Source organism: Coturnix japonica, chromosome 5, assembly GCF_054131305.1.
Source record: "Coturnix japonica strain WE chromosome 5, WE-NBRP24, whole genome shotgun sequence".
Lineage (NCBI taxonomy): Eukaryota > Metazoa > Chordata > Aves > Galliformes > Phasianidae > Coturnix > Coturnix japonica.
Genome location: NC_140667.1, coordinates 25,049,203 through 25,069,340, shown reverse-complemented (window position 1 = coordinate 25,069,340; position 20,138 = coordinate 25,049,203). Strand labels below are relative to the sequence as shown.

Here is a 20,138-nt window from a genome sequence, read left to right as displayed (position 1 = left end):
AGGGACAAAGTTCATCAGGGAGGCCTATAAACACAGGGAAGCTGTATAGATTGATGGCTGGGAATCTCCACGCCTTTCCTAAGCTGCTTTTGACTATCACCATGTCTGTTTCTCAGCCTTATTATCCCAAATGTAAGCAGCTTCTTGTAGTTCTTGCTTCCTCTGGCATTCTTGGTGTTCAAAAAATAGATCTTCTGTGTCACACTGAGGTCTGAGAATAGTCATGATCCAAAATACACTTAGGAAACACTCTGGGGTCACAGTGCATACCACCTGTGTCTACACTGCCTCAGCATGGACAGATTTCAGCTGTGGGTTGGAGCTTTTCTGGGTTATCTCCAAGCCTCTTGGGTGGCCATAAACCAAGGACATGCTAGGCAGCTGGTGAGGTTCCAGTGGACATGAGAAGAGTGGTGGCTGTGCTTCTGTTTCTACTTATACTGCAAATATCTACTCCTGATGATCCTTCACAAGTAGATATATATCATGGCTGTCCAACCTTTTGGCTTGCTTTGTCCATGAGTGAAGAGGAGCTGTCTTGGGCCACACATAAAATATATAACATAGTTAAAGTATATAAATATATATATATATATATATATGTATATATATATGTACATATTAAAACAGTAAAAATCAACAAAACTGTAAAGCCAGTGGGATGCAATTCCTAGTGAGTTCTCAAGGTGTTTGTCAGAGATTTTTGAAGAAATTTTACTCTTCCTTAGTTTCATCCTTGAAAACAGTTTCTCATAAATGTGTGTACTGCCAAAAGGTGAACACATGAATAATGTGTGATTGTGAAGCAAGGGATATTTTTCTCTGATCAGATATGGCTTAGAGAAGGGAAGAAGTAAACTACACCTCAGTACTGATGGGATTTTTTATGCTCTTTGCAATGGAAAATCTGGGAATTCACATACCTATTTTAAGGTGAGAGGAAATCTATACTTTAAAAAGCAAATGAAATATCAGATGGGCGAAAAGGAAGTTTCACATCCCTCTTTGTTTTGCACAGTGGTGACAAGAGTGGGAGAGCACTGGGGTGGGGATGGGGACAGAGGAGCCATGGAGCTGCAAGCCAGGATATTTGTGTACGAGATCTGTTCAATCTCCACAGTCTCTGATTCTGGCTTAAGCAGAACAAGATCATGGCAGATAAGAAAGGGTGCTGAAAAAACACATCTTATGTGGCTGCTGTCTTGCAGAAGGGAATCTCACATCAGGGTATTTCCTTTTGAGAAACAAGAAAATGCTTCTGCATACATGGAAAACTCAAGATTGAAAGCAGTGCAAGGTAGAGGCTGTTGCTTTTCTTCCAAGGTCATTGTTAAGGCTTCACTCCTCCGCAAAGGCAGCAAGAGAGGATCTTAAAGCGGGGTGATGGCCTATAGGGGTGATTTTTATTTATTTTTTCTTTTTAAAGGAGCAACACCATTTGGGTAATTAAGAAAATGCTGTATGCTCCAACAATCAATGCTTCCAGACTTCTTTCTCAAATACAGCCTGTTCTGGGATGCCCTTGGCCTCTCACTGTTCAGCTGTCCATCCAGGATACTTCACAAAATATTGTTGTAACTTTTCTCTCACCTTGATAAAGTGTAAATAACTGATGAAAAGTTATCACTGTATAAATGTCTACACTTTGACATGTACATATGTATGCAGTAAATGGATATAGATAGATATTCAGGAGTTAGTAGTGCCAAATCTGACTGTCTTCTCTTGTCATAAAAAGCAAACCACTGTTTCACACGTCTCTTCATTAGATAATAATTAATTTGCAACAGGGAGAAATAGCCACATCCAGGCATTCATCCATAGGTTCTCTGCACTCTTTATTATAAGAGAGAAGACCAGATACTTCCTCAGAATAAACAGTCCAGCCAAAGTGTACCAGGCTTAAGTTAGCCCATTATTCTACTTTTAGTAGAACACAGGTATAACTAAAAGCTTACAGAAGATATAGAAACAGCTGCTGAATTTCTATCCTCTTTATCCTGTGGCTCTGTTCCCATTTAGTGATTATTAAGAATGGCATATTAACTGGCTGCTAAAGACAAGACCAGGAATTTGGAGGGAATATTTCAAGTAATACTTGCAACATATGCATTCAATTTTAATTTTTATCTGACTTAAGTGAAACTGTACATGATATTTCTCTGGATTAAGTATGAAGATAAAGATTTTGTTGATCAAGTTTTATCTGTACTGGACTGGGACTAGATTGTTCGTTTCTTCTTCCATATTTCCTCACCTCATTTTGGATGCTTACAAAACTACACTTGTCAGAAGGCAAAAGGCTGATATTCTCTTACCTTACCTCTGGGGGGAACATTTTCACTTTCAGCTTGTGATTTCAGATGCCTGTCGATTTTCTAGTGTTGATTCCCAACAACAACCCTCCAGTTCCCTGTAATGATGCCAGATCACTGTATTCTGTGGTTGTGCAATCTTGTCAGTGACAACAAGAACTCTGCTGTATAAGTTACCGGAATCATTTTCCCTGTTGTCCTTAGTGGTAAAGTCCATCAGCAGCAAACTTTACAGGTATGCCTTTGCAATGACATCTTGATCCCAGTTTGCCCTTCCAGCAACTGTGCACATGAACTTCCTTAAGTGATGACTGGTAGATTTCTAACTCCTTCTAATTTCTCACTTGTTTAATCTCAGTTAAGTTACTTGGGAATTGCACTGATCATTGTACCCTCTTCTGTGCTTTCATTTTTAGACTCCATTGTTAGGTTTGATTTCCAAGGAAAAAATCTCTGTAGAAATGTAGTCTGTGATGAGTCAGAGCCCTCAGTGAACCTGTGAAAGACTAGCTGCTCTTTACCAAAGGATCAGCATGGTAGATGACTGTTTGCACTCTGTCATAGCTGTTTTGGCTTAGTATGTATCTGATCCTTGTGCTCAAAAATAATTTAAGGCCTGTGGTAGCTCACCGGTTCTCACAGGTTATTTCCTTTAGCTCAGGTGAAAGGTTCATAGGCATATCATAAATACTTGGTCTCTGTTCCTGAATTCAAAGGTTGCTTTGCATGACAGCCATGAGCAGAATGTAGGAGTACAAGTGAATCTAGAACTGAAAGTCATTCTCCAGAATGACCAACTGCTGAACACGAGAAAGGAGCTCCTCCTGACCTCCGTAAGTCCAGATCTTTTGTGTTGTTTGATCTATTCTTACTGTAATGTATCATTACATCCAGATTTGGCTTCTAGCATGCTTTTACATCCAGCAAGTACCGATATTCTGTAATATCTCTGTTTTCACATAAATGCCCATACCGGGAGCATTTGTAACAGAATTTCATAAAATCTGTGAGCTGTTTTTTGAAGCAATAGTTCAACAGCAGTCATTATCTAGGGTGACTGCGATGCATAGCTAAAAATTCTTTTATGGAAAGGAGGTTACAGACACTCTAAGAACATCTGGCAAATTCAGAAATGGCTTTGTTCTATAGGTTCGTTATACAGGAGTGGATTAACATCACCCCTCTGGAAGGCAAAGGCAATTCTTTGAATATCTGCTCTTCAGAAGTAGAAAGTGGGCTATGCTGAACTAGCTCAGAGAATAAGGAAGTATTGCAGGTGTCTTTTTAATATTTCCATTCCAAAATTCTTCCTTTTATTTTTTTTTATTCTTCCTTTTATATTTTTCCTCTGTGACTGTGATTCTTCCTTATGTTGCTGCTGAACTGTTAATCTCCAGTGCTGTCCCTGTAAATCAATGAGTGTTAAAAAACACCTGGGAAAAGAAAAAAAAAAAGAAAAAATATGTGGTAGCAAATCACTGCTTCAGCAATTCCCACGCTTTTCTGTCTTGTAAAATGGCAAAGTTTTCCACACTTATGAGAGAAAAGAAAAATATCAGGCAAGCAGCTTCTTGTTTGTTGTGATGCTGTTTCTATATCCATTTTACAGACTACAGTAGGTAGATCGTGTTTTTTCAGTGTTTTAGATTTTATGAGTTAAAAGGGCACAGAGCCCACAGTAGCTATAGAACTGGACCACAAATGGTCTGGGAAGAATCACCCTCTGCGTGTTTTCACAGGTTTTAAGTTTTCATTCCCTTTTCTCTTTGCAGTGGGGTGACAGCAGCAGACACATCTCTTTTCCACAATTACAGCAGATTTCCTGGTCTTGCAGATAGGCTGATATCCAGGTAATACTAACAATTATAGTGTTAGTTCAAGGAGATGACATTTGGTCACAATAGATGCCTGTAGCCATGGATTTTCAGACAGGTTTTTTTAGATGGTACTCTTGCCTTCAGAACAGCAAGGCCGCTCAACAGATATTCACACTGTAGGCAAAGTAACACCGAAATAATTGGTTGGTTGTGAAACCTGGTTTATTTCACCAGAGATTCTTAAGGGGAGACTCTTCTACTTTCTGACGTTCCTAAGTATTCCTCTTGGGTTCTGTGATGAATTACAAGCCTGATTTTTCAATGGTATGCATGAGGTAGACAAGTACTAGCCTCAGGAAAGGCAGTAACAGTCACTGACCCCTGGTCCAGAGCATTGTTCCAGTGATAATGGAACTGTGCCATCATCCCACAAAGGTTTACAAAAACCGAACCTGTAAGAGGAAAGAACCAAGTTATTTCTTTTCTACAAAGATCACACCTGCTTGATATACTGTGATCTAAAAGCCCACAAAAACATCCCAAACAGCCTTTGGATAACATAATACACTTTGAAGCAGTGTTTTGGATGATTTGCAGATCCCTCTCTTTCTGACAGACTAAAATCAGTTCTCAGTGATGTGCTTTCAACACGTCCCATGAAGTTATTGATGACATTGATATCTTGGTTCTTATGGGATCAAGTGGCTAGGGAGAAACTGAAAGAAAGTAAAGATGCATTAATATGTTTCATTTTCATCCTGACAATAGAGGTACAATTTAACAGGGAGAACACTTCTAAGTAAAAATAAAGTTGAATGAACATAAAGTGCAAAGTACAAGCTAAAGGAAGTTAGAGTATTATATTGGGTGTGGTATTGAATTCTGTACCTATAGGAGCTGGATTTCCAGTATATATTGGGTACAACATTGTTTGTAGCTGGCCAAGTTCATCTCTTCAAAACTGACCTCCTCATTGGGACTTCTTACTTCCTAGGTCACCATGGATAGTGAATTTGAAAAAGATCACATCAAAAGGCTGCAGGAGCAGCGTATGTTCATGCAAAAGAAAACCTTCACCAACTGGATGAATAATATCTTCTTCAGGAATAATGTAGGTACCTAATCCTCCTGAGACTTCTTTTCCAGGTTTTGTCTTTGTTTTTTTGTTGCTTCATTTGAGATATTCTTGCATATGTCAATTTTTGTGCATCTTTCTGAAGTGTCACAATTACTTACGTATGCAAGCAAGAAAGACTGTTTAACCAGAGTACTTCATCCTGTATCTTTTGCCTCTTAATCATTTCCATTGTCCATGTTACGAGTTGCTGCTCAGTGGCTCTGAAAAAGTTGCCTTAGGTCTAGAAATTTCAGACATACTATTATGCAATTACAGAACAGTGAGGTTTCAGTTAGTCTCAGATTTCCAGAAAGTACCAGGGGTAGTGTACAATTGACTTGACTGTGCAAGGTAATCCACCATATTCCAAAAGTCACCATTTGCTGCAGATACATTATTTGTGTCCGAAATGAATTTATCTGAGACACAATATGGAATTATATTTTCCAAGAACAATTCACTTTTCTACTGCCCATAGTTGATGTTAATGAAAACGGGCCTTGGAGACACCAAACAGGACCAGACCTCTTGTTTCCATTCTAGTTCATGAATACTGTACAATGTTTCAATATTAGACATATGTTTTTCATTTTAGTGTTTTAAGTCTCAGGATTTTGTGTAAAGCCAACCTCAGAGTACAATCAACTTTGAAATTAATTTTTCTTACTCTTAGTGAGGAGCTGCAAAACATATTCTCATTTTCCTACCTGCAAGAAAGTTAAGCTTTTATGATGTGGGAAATTATTTATATATAGCTACAGATCAATAAATACTTTGTCATTTTATAAACACATTCAAGTTCAAAGATTAAAATGTTAGTCTCCACTTCCTGCATAGTACTTGACTGTGGATCATAAAAGCATGAGAAGAAAATCCTGTGACAGCTTTCCAAACCATATATGGTAAGAAATGATGCAGACCAAGAGCTTATCAAGGTCTTCTCAGCAGTGTAGTTAAGCTTGCCAACATGGACTTTAACTTGATAATATCCAACTACAGGACACTGCAGTATTCTCAATTGTACTATTGACTGCTTCAAGTTTAGCATTAAGGGAATGCTTAATGCTTAAGGGAAATGAGTGAATTTGTTAAGCAGTCTTTGATTTGTTTCTGTGGAGACAGATGTAACAAAGCTGTTACTGTTGCTCAATGGGGCATGAAGCATATGTAGGGAGACAGTCTCCTTACAATTAAATTAAAATGGAACTATTCTTCATGGATAAAACTTCCAAGAATATAATAGCTTTAATTTCTTTGTTGTAATATACTGTAGGTTGAGTTGCGGGATTAGTTAAATGCAAAAAGTAGTAAAGGCAATAAAACTGAATTTTTCATGGAAATAATCAGCCAGAGAAAACTGCCAGTCCTTTTTCTACACAAAGAACAGAACTGAAGTCTCTCTATGTAACTTGCCTTTAAATTCTCAGTGATTCACAAAATAATAATAGTAATAATATAAAACTTGTCAAGAGTGGGGGGAAAAAAGCATTTATCCTTTATTTCACCTACATTTAACTATGGTCCAAAATGAAAAGCAAACAAAAAAATCACAAAACTAACCAATTAAACATCAGGAATATTTAATTCGTTTGTTCTGTTGTTTTTTGAGGTGAAAAGATTATTTACAGTGATTTCAGAATCACAGCAAGTTATTGTTGGGTGTGTTATGTGGTTTCATTGTCATTGGATGGCTGGTGGCTTAAGGCCAAAAGGAAACACCTAAGGCAAGCTTCTGTTAGATCAGAGTACACGCTGTGTCATGGTGTGTCACTTAAGTCACTGGGTGACATTTACTACTGGCAGCAGTGGGATACATTTTTGTAGATCCTAATGTTTTACATAGTAATTGCACTTAAGTGTGAGACCATCTGTAAATATGGAGACTTGAGGTGACAGTGAAGGTCTAGGCAGGAGACTTAAGATTTTGGAATGTAAAATGAGTCAAGGAAACTATTCTATATCTTCTCATTTCCTTTATTTTCCTTCACTTAATTTTGGACACTTATCACTTTACAGTTTAAACAGAATGCATTGCTCAGAGTAAAAAGCTGAAAAGAGACTTTTCAATTGAAATAAAACACTTCATGTTTATGCACTGACAGACAGCAGACTCAGCCGCACAGAAACAAGGTGTTGTTTGTTTAGTACTAGAAGTCAAGGGACCTGTGGGCCAAGTGTCCATCCAGAGCTGATGTTGTGTGACCGGTCTTTGCAGGTGAAGGCTGAAATAGAAAATATTTACACAGACCTGAAGGATGGCATCTATCTCATGCAACTCCTGGAGCTGCTCTCTGGAGAATCTTTGCCCAGACCAAATCGGGGAAAGATGAGAGTGCATTTTCTGGAGAACAACAGTAAAGCCATTACATTTCTAAAATCTAAGGTAAGCTGATAGTAATATTGATGTTATAGATAAGAATAGATTGTATATGTTACTAACTTGTTTGTCTAATGTTCATAATCATTTCCACCTCTAATACGGGGCAGAATGTTCTTTGAATACAGGTCAGGTTTTATAAAAAAGAAAACAAAAAAAAACCACCAGATTTTTCTTACTGTATGAGAAATCTGACCTACAAATACGTAATAGTCCACCAAAAATGTCACACCTAAATGAAAATGAACTATAGGTGAACTATATTTTGAAATGCTGATTTAAAATATTGGTTTTAAACTTCCCATTTAAACAAACAAACAAACAAAAAAAACCAAAAAGGAAAGAGGAAAGCTATAAAAAGAAAATGGACTAGCAAATAGGAATATGTGACTGAGAAAGAGAGAACAGCACTACAGGGGGAAAAAAGCATAGGAAACACAAAAGCATAGGGAAAAGGGATAAAGTTACAGTATCAGTGAACTTTTTGTATTAGTCATGTAATTACCTCACTCTTCCTTGGTTTGGTTTGTTTTTTTTTCATCTGCTGGGATTTTGGAAATAGAAGCAGATTTATCCTGCATGTCACAGCCATATTCCCTCATAGGTGAAGAAATGTCATGCACTGTAAGAACAGGACGAGGCAAACAATGGACATTTTTGGTTGGCGTGGCAAAAAGGAATGAGCAATTTCTTAAAACAGTCCCCTCATAACTAAAGTCAGATAAATGTTCTCTGAAGCGTGGGTAGTTCCTGAAAATCTGCGTACAATTTCTGAATAAATTCAAAGATTTTTTGGCAGCAGTTTTCCTTCCTGACAGCTTAAAATTTTAATTATTTGCGTTTTATTTGTGCTTTCCCAAATAATGGGGCAAAGTAAACAGCAACAGGCACTGATGAAGACACATGGTGTAAAAGTGGGTATTTGAGAGCTTCGATTCAAACAGTTTCAAGCAAGCCTTTGCAGTAGTTTTATATATTCAAGTTGCATATTCTCACTTAAGCTACAAGATGGGATGCCATTTTCTTTCTTTTTTAAACAATCAATTTCTTGTATACTTCCCTGCCAAATCATCAAAGCTCTGTGTCACACATTCTGAAGGAGCAGAGGGGTTTCATAGCAGTAAACACAGAAAGTATGTAATGCATTCTTCTCCACTGACTACAGAACCAGTGTAATACAGCATTAGGCCTGATGCCCTCCACCTAACAAATCTGTTGAAAGAAGCTGTGACTTCTTCAGTAAGATATTTGGATTGTTTGGTGAGACTAAGAGCTATATGTAGACTAGCTCTCTAGAGATCACATCCAATGATCACTGAGTTTGCCCAGGTGCCAGTCCTTTGGAGGAAAGTATCATTGAACTGTGTTTCTTTACTTAACCACAATTTTCAAATACTGAACAGATATTTGTTTATTAGCAGGTGCAAGTGAAAGTGATTGGTCCTGAGAATATCGTAGACGGTGACAGAACCTTAATCCTGGGACTCATCTGGATCATTATACTTCGATTTCAAATTTCTTCTATCAAGCTCGATAAGGTAAAACAAGATTTTTTTATTTTTGCCTGGTTAATGGAATTCAGAGGCTTTGTAGAGCTTCAGATCAGAAAGAACTGTTTTGATGACATTTCCTGTCCATTTTGATCCTGCAGATCTTATAATATTACCCAATAACTTGCCGGCAAGTTGTAAAAGGAATTGAATCCATTTCATAATTTCTCAAAGAGAAAGAAAGCAATAACTTAGAGATATTTGTATTCATCACTCTCTTTCACAAACGTTTTACTGGCTTTAACTTCAGAAAGAATGTCTCTGATGTCACTTATCTCTAAATACGAAATACATGTTGTCTTTCTCTAAAGAAAATTATTCTTCTTTATTATTTTTAGAAAAAGGAGTTTTTCACTTCAAGCACATGAAAGATAAGCTCCTATGAAGATACTGTGAAATCAAAATTAGCAATTTCTAATGATAGAGCTGAACATTTTATTTTTTTCTGAATTCTAGATCAAAGTGAGGAAAGCAAATGAACTAAGCTTTATATCTCTCTTGCATTTACTTGACTTCTACAAACCTTGCAGAAAAGAAAAAAAAAGAAAAAATTATCTTCCTTTCATATCATGATTTAGGAATTCATTCAATTAACTTTTACTCTGATAGAAAACTCCAAATTTTGCATTAAGTCATTCTATCTTCATGACAGATTCAGCTTGGAACTCATAACTGTTGGAGATGATTTACAAGTTGGACAGAAGTAGTATGAAGTTATCTTTATAGGAATATAAAACAAAGATAATACTTCTGCATACTGAACACGCTGATTTTTCTTTTCTCTGCTGTCTTCACAGGAAGAATTTGGAGGCAGAGCTGATCAGCTATTTGCCAATGAAGCCCTACTTCTTTGGTGTCAGCATAAAACTGCCAGCTATCCCAATGTAAATGTGAAGGACTTCTCTAAAAGCTGGAGTGATGGACTGGCTTTCAATGCACTTATACATGCCCACAGGTAACAGTTGAGCTCAGGGCAATTTGCTTGTTGCTTTTTCTAGTTCAGGCACAAGTTGTCTGAAGGCACAATAGTCTGAATAACAGATATTTGCCAAGAAACTAAAAAATTATCTCCTTACCCTTTTTAACTGAAAACTCCTTTCTTATATGGATACACTGCCTCTGAGGAAGGAAGGAAGGACCAAAAGCTCTTGCTTCACTGTTCGTTTTGTTGGAAGTGGGATTTCTAAGGGACTATCACACATTCTGAAGAACACTGCCCAATGCTTGGTCTCTCACTCATAGACATTAGACAGTTCTCCCCCTAACAGTTCTGCTCCATCTTCCAGTCAGGATACTCTGAAATTTAACCAACTGGGAGTTGTCTCCCTGATCAGAATTGCCACTCTAGTGGGCAATGGTTTTCAGTGGTGAGGATGAGAAATACTAAAGGTGGTCAGAGATTTGCTGGGAGTGGTATTTCAGTTTCATAAAGGAGAATCTTCCTCCAGCTATATGGTTCTGATGTTTCTGAATAAAGCAGGTCAGACAGAATAATTTCAAAGTTATTCCTTATCTAATAAACTGTCTATGGTTTGTCATCTGAAAGAAATTAAGACAAACATAAATTCCTCTTCCACTTTTTCTTTCTGTTCTTCTCCTTGCCCAGGCCTGATCTTATCAATTATAGCTCACTGCGGCAGGACCAACCCATCAAAAACCTGAACAATGCCTTTAATGTTGCTGAGAAAGAGCTGGGGATCAGCAAGCTACTTGATGCTGAGGATGTGGCAGTACCCTCCCCAGATGAGAGATCCATCATGACTTATGTGTCACTCTATTACCACTATTTCTCCAGAATGAAACAAGGCCAGACAAATCAAAAGCGACTTGCCAAAGTAAGTGCATTGCTATCTTCAGAATTAAAAACTTAAATACATAAGGTTAAATTTGTGTTAGAAATGTATTAAGTGCAAGGTGAGCTTCAGGATCATCTGAACTGAATCAGATGCCATCAAACTGAATCAAAAACATTTTCTTGTCTCTTGAATGCTTAAAAGTGTCTCCAGGCTTTGATTCCTAGAGGGACTACATTTGTCTCTGGATACAGATCCCTTTTTAACCTCTCAGTTTCAGTTTGAGAACTGATGTGCATCTAATTCAGCTTCAAGCTATGCAGATCTTATTAATCTTGGGAAGATTACAGCTCGGCAAAAACATCTAGTCAACAATTTCCGAATTTAACAGGAAAGAGACTAATCTGTATTTCTATTTCCTTTGAAAATCCTCATCCTTTCTTTCTAGCTCCTTAGTCAGATACAGATTGTGAATAAACAGGTGAAAAATGAGCAAGTGTAACAGAAGGAGGAAATGTGCAAGAAAAAAAAAAAAGGAACTAAAGCATAAAACAATAAAATAAAATTTCTTTAATAAGATTTTTTTTTAACACTTTCACTATACATTTAGTCTCACATATGATGGAGTTACGTGTGAACTACCTGCAACATGCGAATGGAAAAGGGAAAGAATTTTGAGTGGACCCGGGCCAAAATATTGTGATCCTTCTGCCAAGGACTACTTCTCTTGGAGAGAATTTATTTTCTACCTTCAGAATACTCCACACTATATTTTTTCAAATGGTCTTCAGGAAACCTATACACTCAGGATGAGTCTATATTCCCCCCTCTGACCCTAGAGGGGGGAATATATTGCTCAGTAGATGACACAAAACTGGAACATTCCTAATGGTGACAAGGCATTTTATGAAGCAGACTTTGTTCAGCTAAGTAGTCTGGGACAAGAACAAGATGATTCTGAAATGTTTCTTACTGACAGTGATGTTCTCTGAAGAACTGTTGGATGACAGCCAGACTTTGAATTCAGTTAAATAAAAGATTTGGCACAAGTGTGGAGAGTAGACAGTAAGATTTGTCTGGACTCCAGCAGAGACTCTGCTTTTCAGGCAGGATGAACAGGCTATATCTTTGTATTATGGGCAAACACAGGAAGAGCATTTCTTACTCTGTCTTGTTTTCAGTTTTTGTTGTGCTCCACTTTTGTTTGTTTGTTTGTTTTCACTTTGTATAGGTATATTCATGCATTCTTTTTTTTCTCTCTCTCTTTCCACTTACTGCTTCCTTTTTCTCTGTTTCTCCATTGGTATTTTCATCTGTCTTTAGTACTGCCTGCCTGCCTTCCTGTGTTTCTTACACACGCAAGCATAAAGAAGGATAACAAAACAGATGTTAATCTCCTCGTGTCCTTAGTCCCCTCAAATAGGCAGTTCTGAATTTGCTAATAGGATTGGAGAGGGAAGTCTGAATGTGTCAAGGAAGCCTTTGAGTTGAGACTATGTGGGTGACCAGGATGGCAGGATTCATCCTGGAGAGGTAAATCTGCTTTCACCCACCCACGTGAGGTAGCCATGCACTTACTGGGATCTTTCAGCAAGAACTGGGTACGATGGCAGAAAATACAGAAAGGAGCCCTGGCAACATGGGCTGCTTTTCCTTCACTCAAGGTTGGTGCTGTTTTGCTACTCTTCAAGCACTGTGACATTTGTTCATTGCCAAGTGCACTTTCTGCTAGGTTAAAGCAAATAATCACTTGCAAGGCATAGGCCTTTGCTCAGCGGCATCTCCCTCACTAATCTGCCTGCCTGCAGAGGCAGACAACGTTGTTCAGCATTAACCCTGATTTCGGCAGGGAGGCTGAGTTAAAGCAAGAAAAAACTATAAAGACACAAAAATATAAAAAATGCGTAAACCAGAAAGGAAAAGATGACTTCATTCAAACATTTCTTTAAATTTCATTATGAATTTCATTCTAAATGGATTTTTGAGATATGTGGACAGTGGAGATCAATGCAGGTCAGATTGCATACAAAACAGATGACATAGACTAGAAAAATTATTGTTGAATCAGAATTAATGTCCTTACCAACCTGTTTAGCTATAATGTGTTTTGTTTCTCTGATGAGTTATAAAAAGTGAAATGGCTCCAATAAAAGAGATTGAGAGGGATCAGTCTGTCAACAGTCTGCTGTTGGCATGTGAGAGAGCTAAAATCTTGTCAGATGGTCTCCCACACCCAAGATGTTGAGACTAAGAGGAGTTGATTTCATATTAACAGATAAGACTGTTTTCTTTTTTTGAAAGAGAGTGAAAACAATCTCAGTTTGGTTCCACTGTGAAACTCTGAAACCTCTGTCTGGGAATTCTGCCTCTGGTCAGCTCTCATAGGAACTGTCAATATTTGTCATATGCATGCTATTTTCAAATATAACCTTTTCCTAAATTTTAAAAAAAAACATAATTAAACATTAAATAATATTTATTTAGTTGTTTTGTTTTGTTTTCATGACAAGTCATCTGGCCCCATAGGTAAAATCTATGTGATGTACCTAGTGGATCTAGGACAAGTTAGAGCTAGATTGTCTTTAAGGACCCTTCCAACTCAAACCGTTCTATGATTGTTGTATAAATCTTATGACTGTTGCAATTTGCTTGTTAAATACTGTCCTGTCTTCCTGACATACATATACTGTTCTGTTTGGATCCTAAGTTTTATTTCCAATGATGTCGCATTCTGTTCACCCATCTTGGTTCATTCTGCTTATCATGTGGCTTGTAACTTCGTATTCCCATTTCAGATTGTGTTCCTCCTGAAGGAGATAGATGACTTGAAGCTTCTGTATGAGCAGATGGTCTCTGACCTCCTGAAATGGATTAAGCAGAAGGTGATTGAGCTGGATGACCGTATCTTCCCCAACAATCTTCAGGAAATGTGGCTGCTCATGGCCAATTTCAAGACCTTCCGCACTGTGGAGAAACCCCCTAAATATCAAGATAAGGGCATGATTGAAGCTCATCTCTTCAACATCAGGACCAAGCAGAGAGCCAACAACTTACGACTATATGTGCCTCCAGAGGGGAGAACACTGCAGGATGTGGAAAAGCACTGGAGTATCCTGGAAAAGGCAGAACACAACAGGGGAAAAGCACTTCAGAAAGAAATGCTGAGGCTAGAGAAGCTGGAACAGCTAGCCAAGAGGTTCCTGAAGAAGGCAGCTCTGCGTGAGACTTACTTGGAAGACATGAGAAAAGTGATTGGAAAGCAAGATTTCTGGCCAGAGAGTGTAGATAGGATGGAAGCTGCCAGTAAGAAGCTGGAAGCCATTGTGGCAGATGTACTCCCCAGGAGGGAACGCTTTGCAGCTTTGGCCGAAATGGCAACAGTCATCAGCCAGAACAACTATCACAGCAAAGATCAAATTGTAAAGAAGTGAGTGATGATCTTAAGACCATGTGATGGTGGAGGCTGAGATTGTTAAAATTTTTTTTACATAGATGAAAGAGATGAATCGTGCCTATGAATCATAGCTCTTCTCATTAGTAGAACTGACAGGAATTTCTTCTACCTGTGAACAGCTTTAGCAGATAAGAGAAGTGTTTTGTCTTATGCTTGTTTGGTTTGTTTTTGCTTCAATCATCAAAACTCAGACTGATTTCAAGTGATAAATAACTCCAGGGTATTTTAATCTGTATATGAATATATTTTCCTGCCAAAAATCCTATATCCCATCAAAAATACTTATAACCATATACTTCTTTTTCCTCAAAATCAACAGTCTGTAGTTTGGGAGATACAATTTTTTTAAATCACAAAGTCTTCCCAAGCTGACTCCAGTTCTCAAGTTTTGAAAAATTATGACTTCTCTGATTCTCTGATCAGTATATCCTGACTTAGGACTGGCTAAAAATACTTCACCTGCTTTTCAGTCATGGCCTGTCCTCCTCCACAAGTGACATGCCTCGTGTGTGTACATTTATCTTCTCTAAAGCTGTGAGAACTGGGAATTTTTGCTAGTGAGGCATGAAGTCTTTGATTCAAGCTGATCATCTCTCTCCTCCTTCATAGGGAAAACAGCATTTCAAAGCAATGGCAAGATCTTCTGGATCAGCTGCAGAAACGACAACGCTCCCTGAGTACAATGCAGGAGATTCTTGCCCTCCTGAGGGACATTGATGCCATTATGGAGGAGCTGAAAGAGCTGCAGGTACTGAGCTCCCTCTTACAGCACACAGCTCACGCTGTTAACAGTGTGTGTCCCTAAACAAACCCTCATATTCTGGGACTAGTGCACTCATTTTCTGGAACCAACAGAAAATAAATCTATCAGTTATAGAGAAAAAACACTGTTTTTACTTAGACACCAAACTTTGGGTTTCAGTTCATCATTGCTGGTATCTACTTGGGAAAAAATTAAAACACAGCCCTTGTTGCAAGGACTCTCTAATCAGAAGGTGAAATATGGTATTGCTGCTATAGATTCAAATTATGTTGTGTAATAAAGATGATACATCTCTCACCTAAATTTAGAAATCTGATGGCAAAAGCTGAGAAAAACAAGAACAGTCCAGGTAACTGCACTGAATCACCTTCTGGAAGTAACTAGTATTTATAGAGCTGGAAAGTTGCTCAGGGAAGCTTCTGGGTTTCAGCTACCAAAATCTATAAAAGGCAAAAGTTCTACAGCAAAATGCACAATGCTCACTGTTAACAAGAATTTTCAAGTGTTACCAGAGTGTCAGACCTCAAAGTCTTCTCTTTATCATAGGAAGTAACTGCTTTCATATTAATTTTAATAATTTTAATTAATTAATTTTATAGCATTCATCCTTTGGTCTTGCCTTGTCTTACTTAAAGACAGAAAAATCCCTACAACTGCAGGCAGAACTGCACCTAAGTTGAAAAAGTAAACAGGTTATGTGAAGGTGTGAATTTCAAACTAAAGATAGAAAGCATCTGTAGATGATGAATCTATTTGTCCAAATGTTAGCAAAAACTTCTAATGGTAGTGACGTTGTTGGAACCATGATAGCCTGAGGATATAAGAAGAAAGATCAATAAGGAAAGATAATGCTCTCTGTCAGAATACAATTAGACAGAATAAAATAAAGAGGACAGACAGTAAAGCATGCAGTGCTTACATTGGACCAAATAGTAAGTTTAAGTACTTACTATTATACTTGACTTCATTATCTAAATAACAAAAATAGTAAGTACTTCACACTTAGTATGCCATACTAGTATGAAGAATGTAATAAGTAATGAAAACAATTCATTATGTACATAGCAAATTAGGTTTATCAAACAAGAAAACTCACAGTCAAAACATACCATTAGATTGGGATACTGTAGAAGTCTTCAAATACAGACTGAATCCATCTGCCTGCAGATGGATATATATAGAAAAGGGCTGTACTTGTGCACACAAATCCTGAAACCTGAAGTGCTTGCCTAACAGAAACAACTTAGTTGTGAAAACTGATAGTTATTTGAAGAGACCATTGCTTGCTCTGCCGATGATAGAAACTCAGGATTGTTGCTGTTACATTGTGAAACTGAATGAGAAATTTTTTTGGCTTTCTGTGGCTGACATAATTCTTTTACATTTAGAAGTTATCAGAGTCAACAGGAAGCTTTCAAGCAATTTCTTTGTACCGTTGCCTTTGATGCCCTCTCTGCAAATGCCTTTTTTTTTTTTTCTCACTTTGTTTGCAGGCAATAGTGAATTCCCAGGACTGTGGGAAGCAGCTCCTAGAAGTAGTAGATTTGCTTCAAAAACACAACTTGATTGACTCGCAGATCTCTTCCTATGATGATAGACTGACACACATAACTCAAAGGACAGCAGAAATCAGCAAGGACAGCACTGTCAAAGCAGAAGTGCTTTATGCAAAAGTTCCAATGCTTCGTCAGCTATATCAGAACCTTATAGCTCAGAGCAGAACACGGTATGACGGTTTATGGCTCCTTCTTCCTGATTAAGGTGATCAGTTAATCCCTTAATCAGAAGACTCAACTTCCTCACATTTGAAAATCTTCGTTTCTCCATTTATAAATAAAAAACACAAACAATTTGAGTGTTTTTACTACAGCTATCTGAAAAAGATCACTCACCTCCATAGCTAAAAAATAACTTCATTCTTAGCATTTCTTATGTTTTGCTTTATGTGCAGTCTGAATAGTGCATTGTTATCTTGTCTCCTAGAAGGCAAATGATATTTAATTTTGTTTCCCTTGCTTTCTTGAATAAATAAATTAAATGACAAAAAAAAAAGAAGAATTAGATACATTTAAATTTTGGGTTTTCAAAGTTCTGAAGTTTATGCATTATTTCCTTAGGATCCTAATTCTAACTTGGGCATGTTATTTTCTTTGTTTCAGAAAGTCCCAACTAGAAGAGGCTTTGAAGCTCTTTGAGTTCTTCCGTGACTGCAAAGAGGAAGAATCGTGGATCTCTGAGAAATGGAAAATTGCGAGAACTACAACATTAGGGAAAGATGTCAACCAGATTACAGCTTCCATTCAGAAGCACAAGGTATATTGCTTTGCTGGTAGTGTCTATTCTTTGTTATAGCACAATTTTAGAGCGTCTATGCTTCAAACTGTGCAGTAGTTATAAGAAAACTATCAATCTGTGTAGAAATTACCACTTCTGAGAGCTTACTGTGAACTAATGCCACAGGTTTGGCTACTGACTTTTTCTAACATAGAATTGTTATAAACAAGTGGACATGAGGGACAAAAAGCAGAAGCCTCTTGGGCAAGTTTAATATGCAGGTGTGTTTGGTTTTGTATTTCCTACTTCCAGAAATCTAAAGAGTACTGAATTGGTGGACCATAAATAAATATCTCCCTCAGAGAAGATGGCATAACAATTTTTTCTTTGCACAAAGGTTAAAAATATAAAAAAGACAATTGCTTATGTGTGGGGAGCAAAGATCATCCCAGGTCTGGGCACGGATAAGACAAAGGGCTCTTACAAATACATGTACTGTAGTAGCTGAGAATAAAAATTCTCCTTTTTGCTCTTAGCTGGCATTGAGTGAGTTGTGTTCATGTTTCTCCCACCCCTCTGCTAGGCTCTTGAAGCAGAATGCAACTCACACAGGGCCATTTGTGCAGATGTTATGAGGAGGGGCTGGGATCTGAGCCAGAAAAACCCTACACACGAGGAGGAAATCCAGAAACAGATAGACAGACTCCAAACATTGTGGCAGCAGCTCCAGGATGAGGTGGCTAATCGCAAAAATCGCCTACAGGCAGCAGCTCTCATCAAGCAGGTAAGCAGGTCTTGCTGTGACATGTGGAATGGGGGACACAGATGTGGTTCACTTCTGTCCCTGTCCCTGCATACAGGGCAACAGCAAAAGGAAGCTTTCAGGTGCCAGTCTTCAAAAAGAGATCTCCATGGTTCAGTCTTATCCCTCCTGCAAGCCTGCCAGACTGGAGATTAGAGTGGTTAGCAGAGAACTGTCTCTGTTAAAAATTCTTATGGAAATACTTCTCCTAACCTTGCTGATGCACAGTAAATTTTGAAGATGGGATCCAGGCAGCTGTATGACATTTTTCTAACAACAACAGAACACCTCTGATCTCACACACAGAATCCCAGCAACAAAACAAACACACCAGAACGTTATTCTGTAACACACTTGTGTTACAAGTAACACACTTGGATGAACTGTTTCAAAGTCTAGGAAATGTCTGACTGTTTCCTTCTGATCTCTGCAGATCTTTTATCTGAACAAACACTAACACATCTGCAGACAAGAAGCTCTTATAAAATCAGTACTCAAAAATCACATTACAGAGTCTCAAGTATTATTACTACTCTCCCTTTCTTGCATCTACCCTCTGTCCGTTTCCCCCATGAGTTCCTTGAACAAAATTTAACAGCTTTGTTCTTGGAAAAGTCTAAATTCTTTCAGGATGAGACCCAGCATTTTCTTCTGCTCTGTTCCCTTCAGTACTTTGCTGACATCGATGAAGCAAATTCATGGTTGCAAGAAAGGCAACCCCTTCTGGCTAGCAAGGACTATGGAAAAGATGAATCAAGTGCTGAAGCGCTGCTGCATCGTCTTTTGCGCCTGGAAAAGGAGATTGCAGCCTACTCCACAGAGATGAGGCGCCTGAAAGAGCAGGCTGTCATTGCAGCAGAGCAAGTCCCAGCTGCAGTAAGTAGGTTAGGGATTGTGTCAGTCTTTGTTCCTTTGTTTTGTAACAATAGAAACTGGCTGGAAATTTCACACGGAATACTTTCCAATGGGAAAATAGTGTTTTAATGTTATCTAAACACAATATTCAGAATTGTCTAAAAAAGAGCTTTCTTTTTTCAATTACTATTATTCAGGAGGAGTACTGACTTGGAAGAGGAAGACTTGAAGGAGTACTGAATGGAAGCAAATTTTTAGATGGCACAGTGCATTGGCCACTTTTAGCCTATATAAGTGTTCTGTGAAATGCTAGAAATATGTTTATGTGTAATATTTTCTTCTGCCAATCTTCAATAATCTTTTGTCACTCTTGATTCTCATATTCATTTTGTTTGGCTTCAAATATGATAAAAAAAGCATTTGCATTAGGTTGCAGATCCTGTGGTCTGTTAGCAGATTTAGAAGTTAAGAAAAATGGATGTTGATGTTGGCACAAAATGAGAACTTTTAGTGAATCAAAGTATTTTAAACTGAGCTAGATAAAACCATTCAGTGTAAATGAAATGTTTTTCAGTTAGATGATAAACTATTTCAAACTAAGTTAAAAATAAAATAGGATCAAAAAAAATCCTGGGAACATTTTATTAGAGGGTCAGAATGTAGTGGTTTGAACCAGAAAGTCCAAATTTTCTGTGTATGTGAGATTTTAATCCAAATTAGAAATATTAATCCCCTGATTCTGTTAAATTTTGTACAACAGATAGTGAAGACAGAAGTCCCAAGTGACTTAAATCAAAAGACAACTAAGCTACCATTCAGTCGAACCTGGGCTACCTCTGAATCTGTACTTCCTGGAAGCTCCAGTTTAGATGCTCATTTTGTTCCAGAGAACATTTGGAAGACTCAAGATGAAATAGACTCACTTTATGAAAACCTACAGAGCATGGCTGAGGTACAGTACCTCCATTAATGCTTTGTGCTTCTCTTATGCCTTCTCAAGGTAACAAGTTCTGTTCTCTGT

The 20,138-nt window shown here is 37.8% G+C and overlaps 1 protein-coding gene across 1 annotated transcript in view; it reads left to right on the top strand.

The window, feature by feature from the left end:
- Positions 1-3,017: 3,017 nt before the first annotated feature.
- Positions 3,018-20,138, top strand: part of SPTBN5 (spectrin beta, non-erythrocytic 5) — an 84,077-nt gene continuing 66,956 nt past the window's right edge. Inside the window, exons 1-14 of the mRNA XM_015864530.3 lie at positions 3,018-3,148; positions 4,088-4,165; positions 5,127-5,243; positions 7,465-7,632; positions 9,045-9,164; positions 9,974-10,131; positions 10,783-11,011; positions 13,765-14,396; positions 15,033-15,171; positions 16,680-16,912; positions 17,346-17,499; positions 18,044-18,244; positions 18,932-19,138; positions 19,878-20,069. Coding sequence (XP_015720016.2) covers positions 5,133-5,243; positions 7,465-7,632; positions 9,045-9,164; positions 9,974-10,131; positions 10,783-11,011; positions 13,765-14,396; positions 15,033-15,171; positions 16,680-16,912; positions 17,346-17,499; positions 18,044-18,244; positions 18,932-19,138; positions 19,878-20,069 — 2,544 coding nt within the window. The 5' untranslated portion in view covers positions 3,018-3,148; positions 4,088-4,165; positions 5,127-5,132. The remainder of the gene's footprint in view (positions 3,149-4,087; positions 4,166-5,126; positions 5,244-7,464; positions 7,633-9,044; positions 9,165-9,973; positions 10,132-10,782; positions 11,012-13,764; positions 14,397-15,032; positions 15,172-16,679; positions 16,913-17,345; positions 17,500-18,043; positions 18,245-18,931; positions 19,139-19,877; positions 20,070-20,138) is intronic.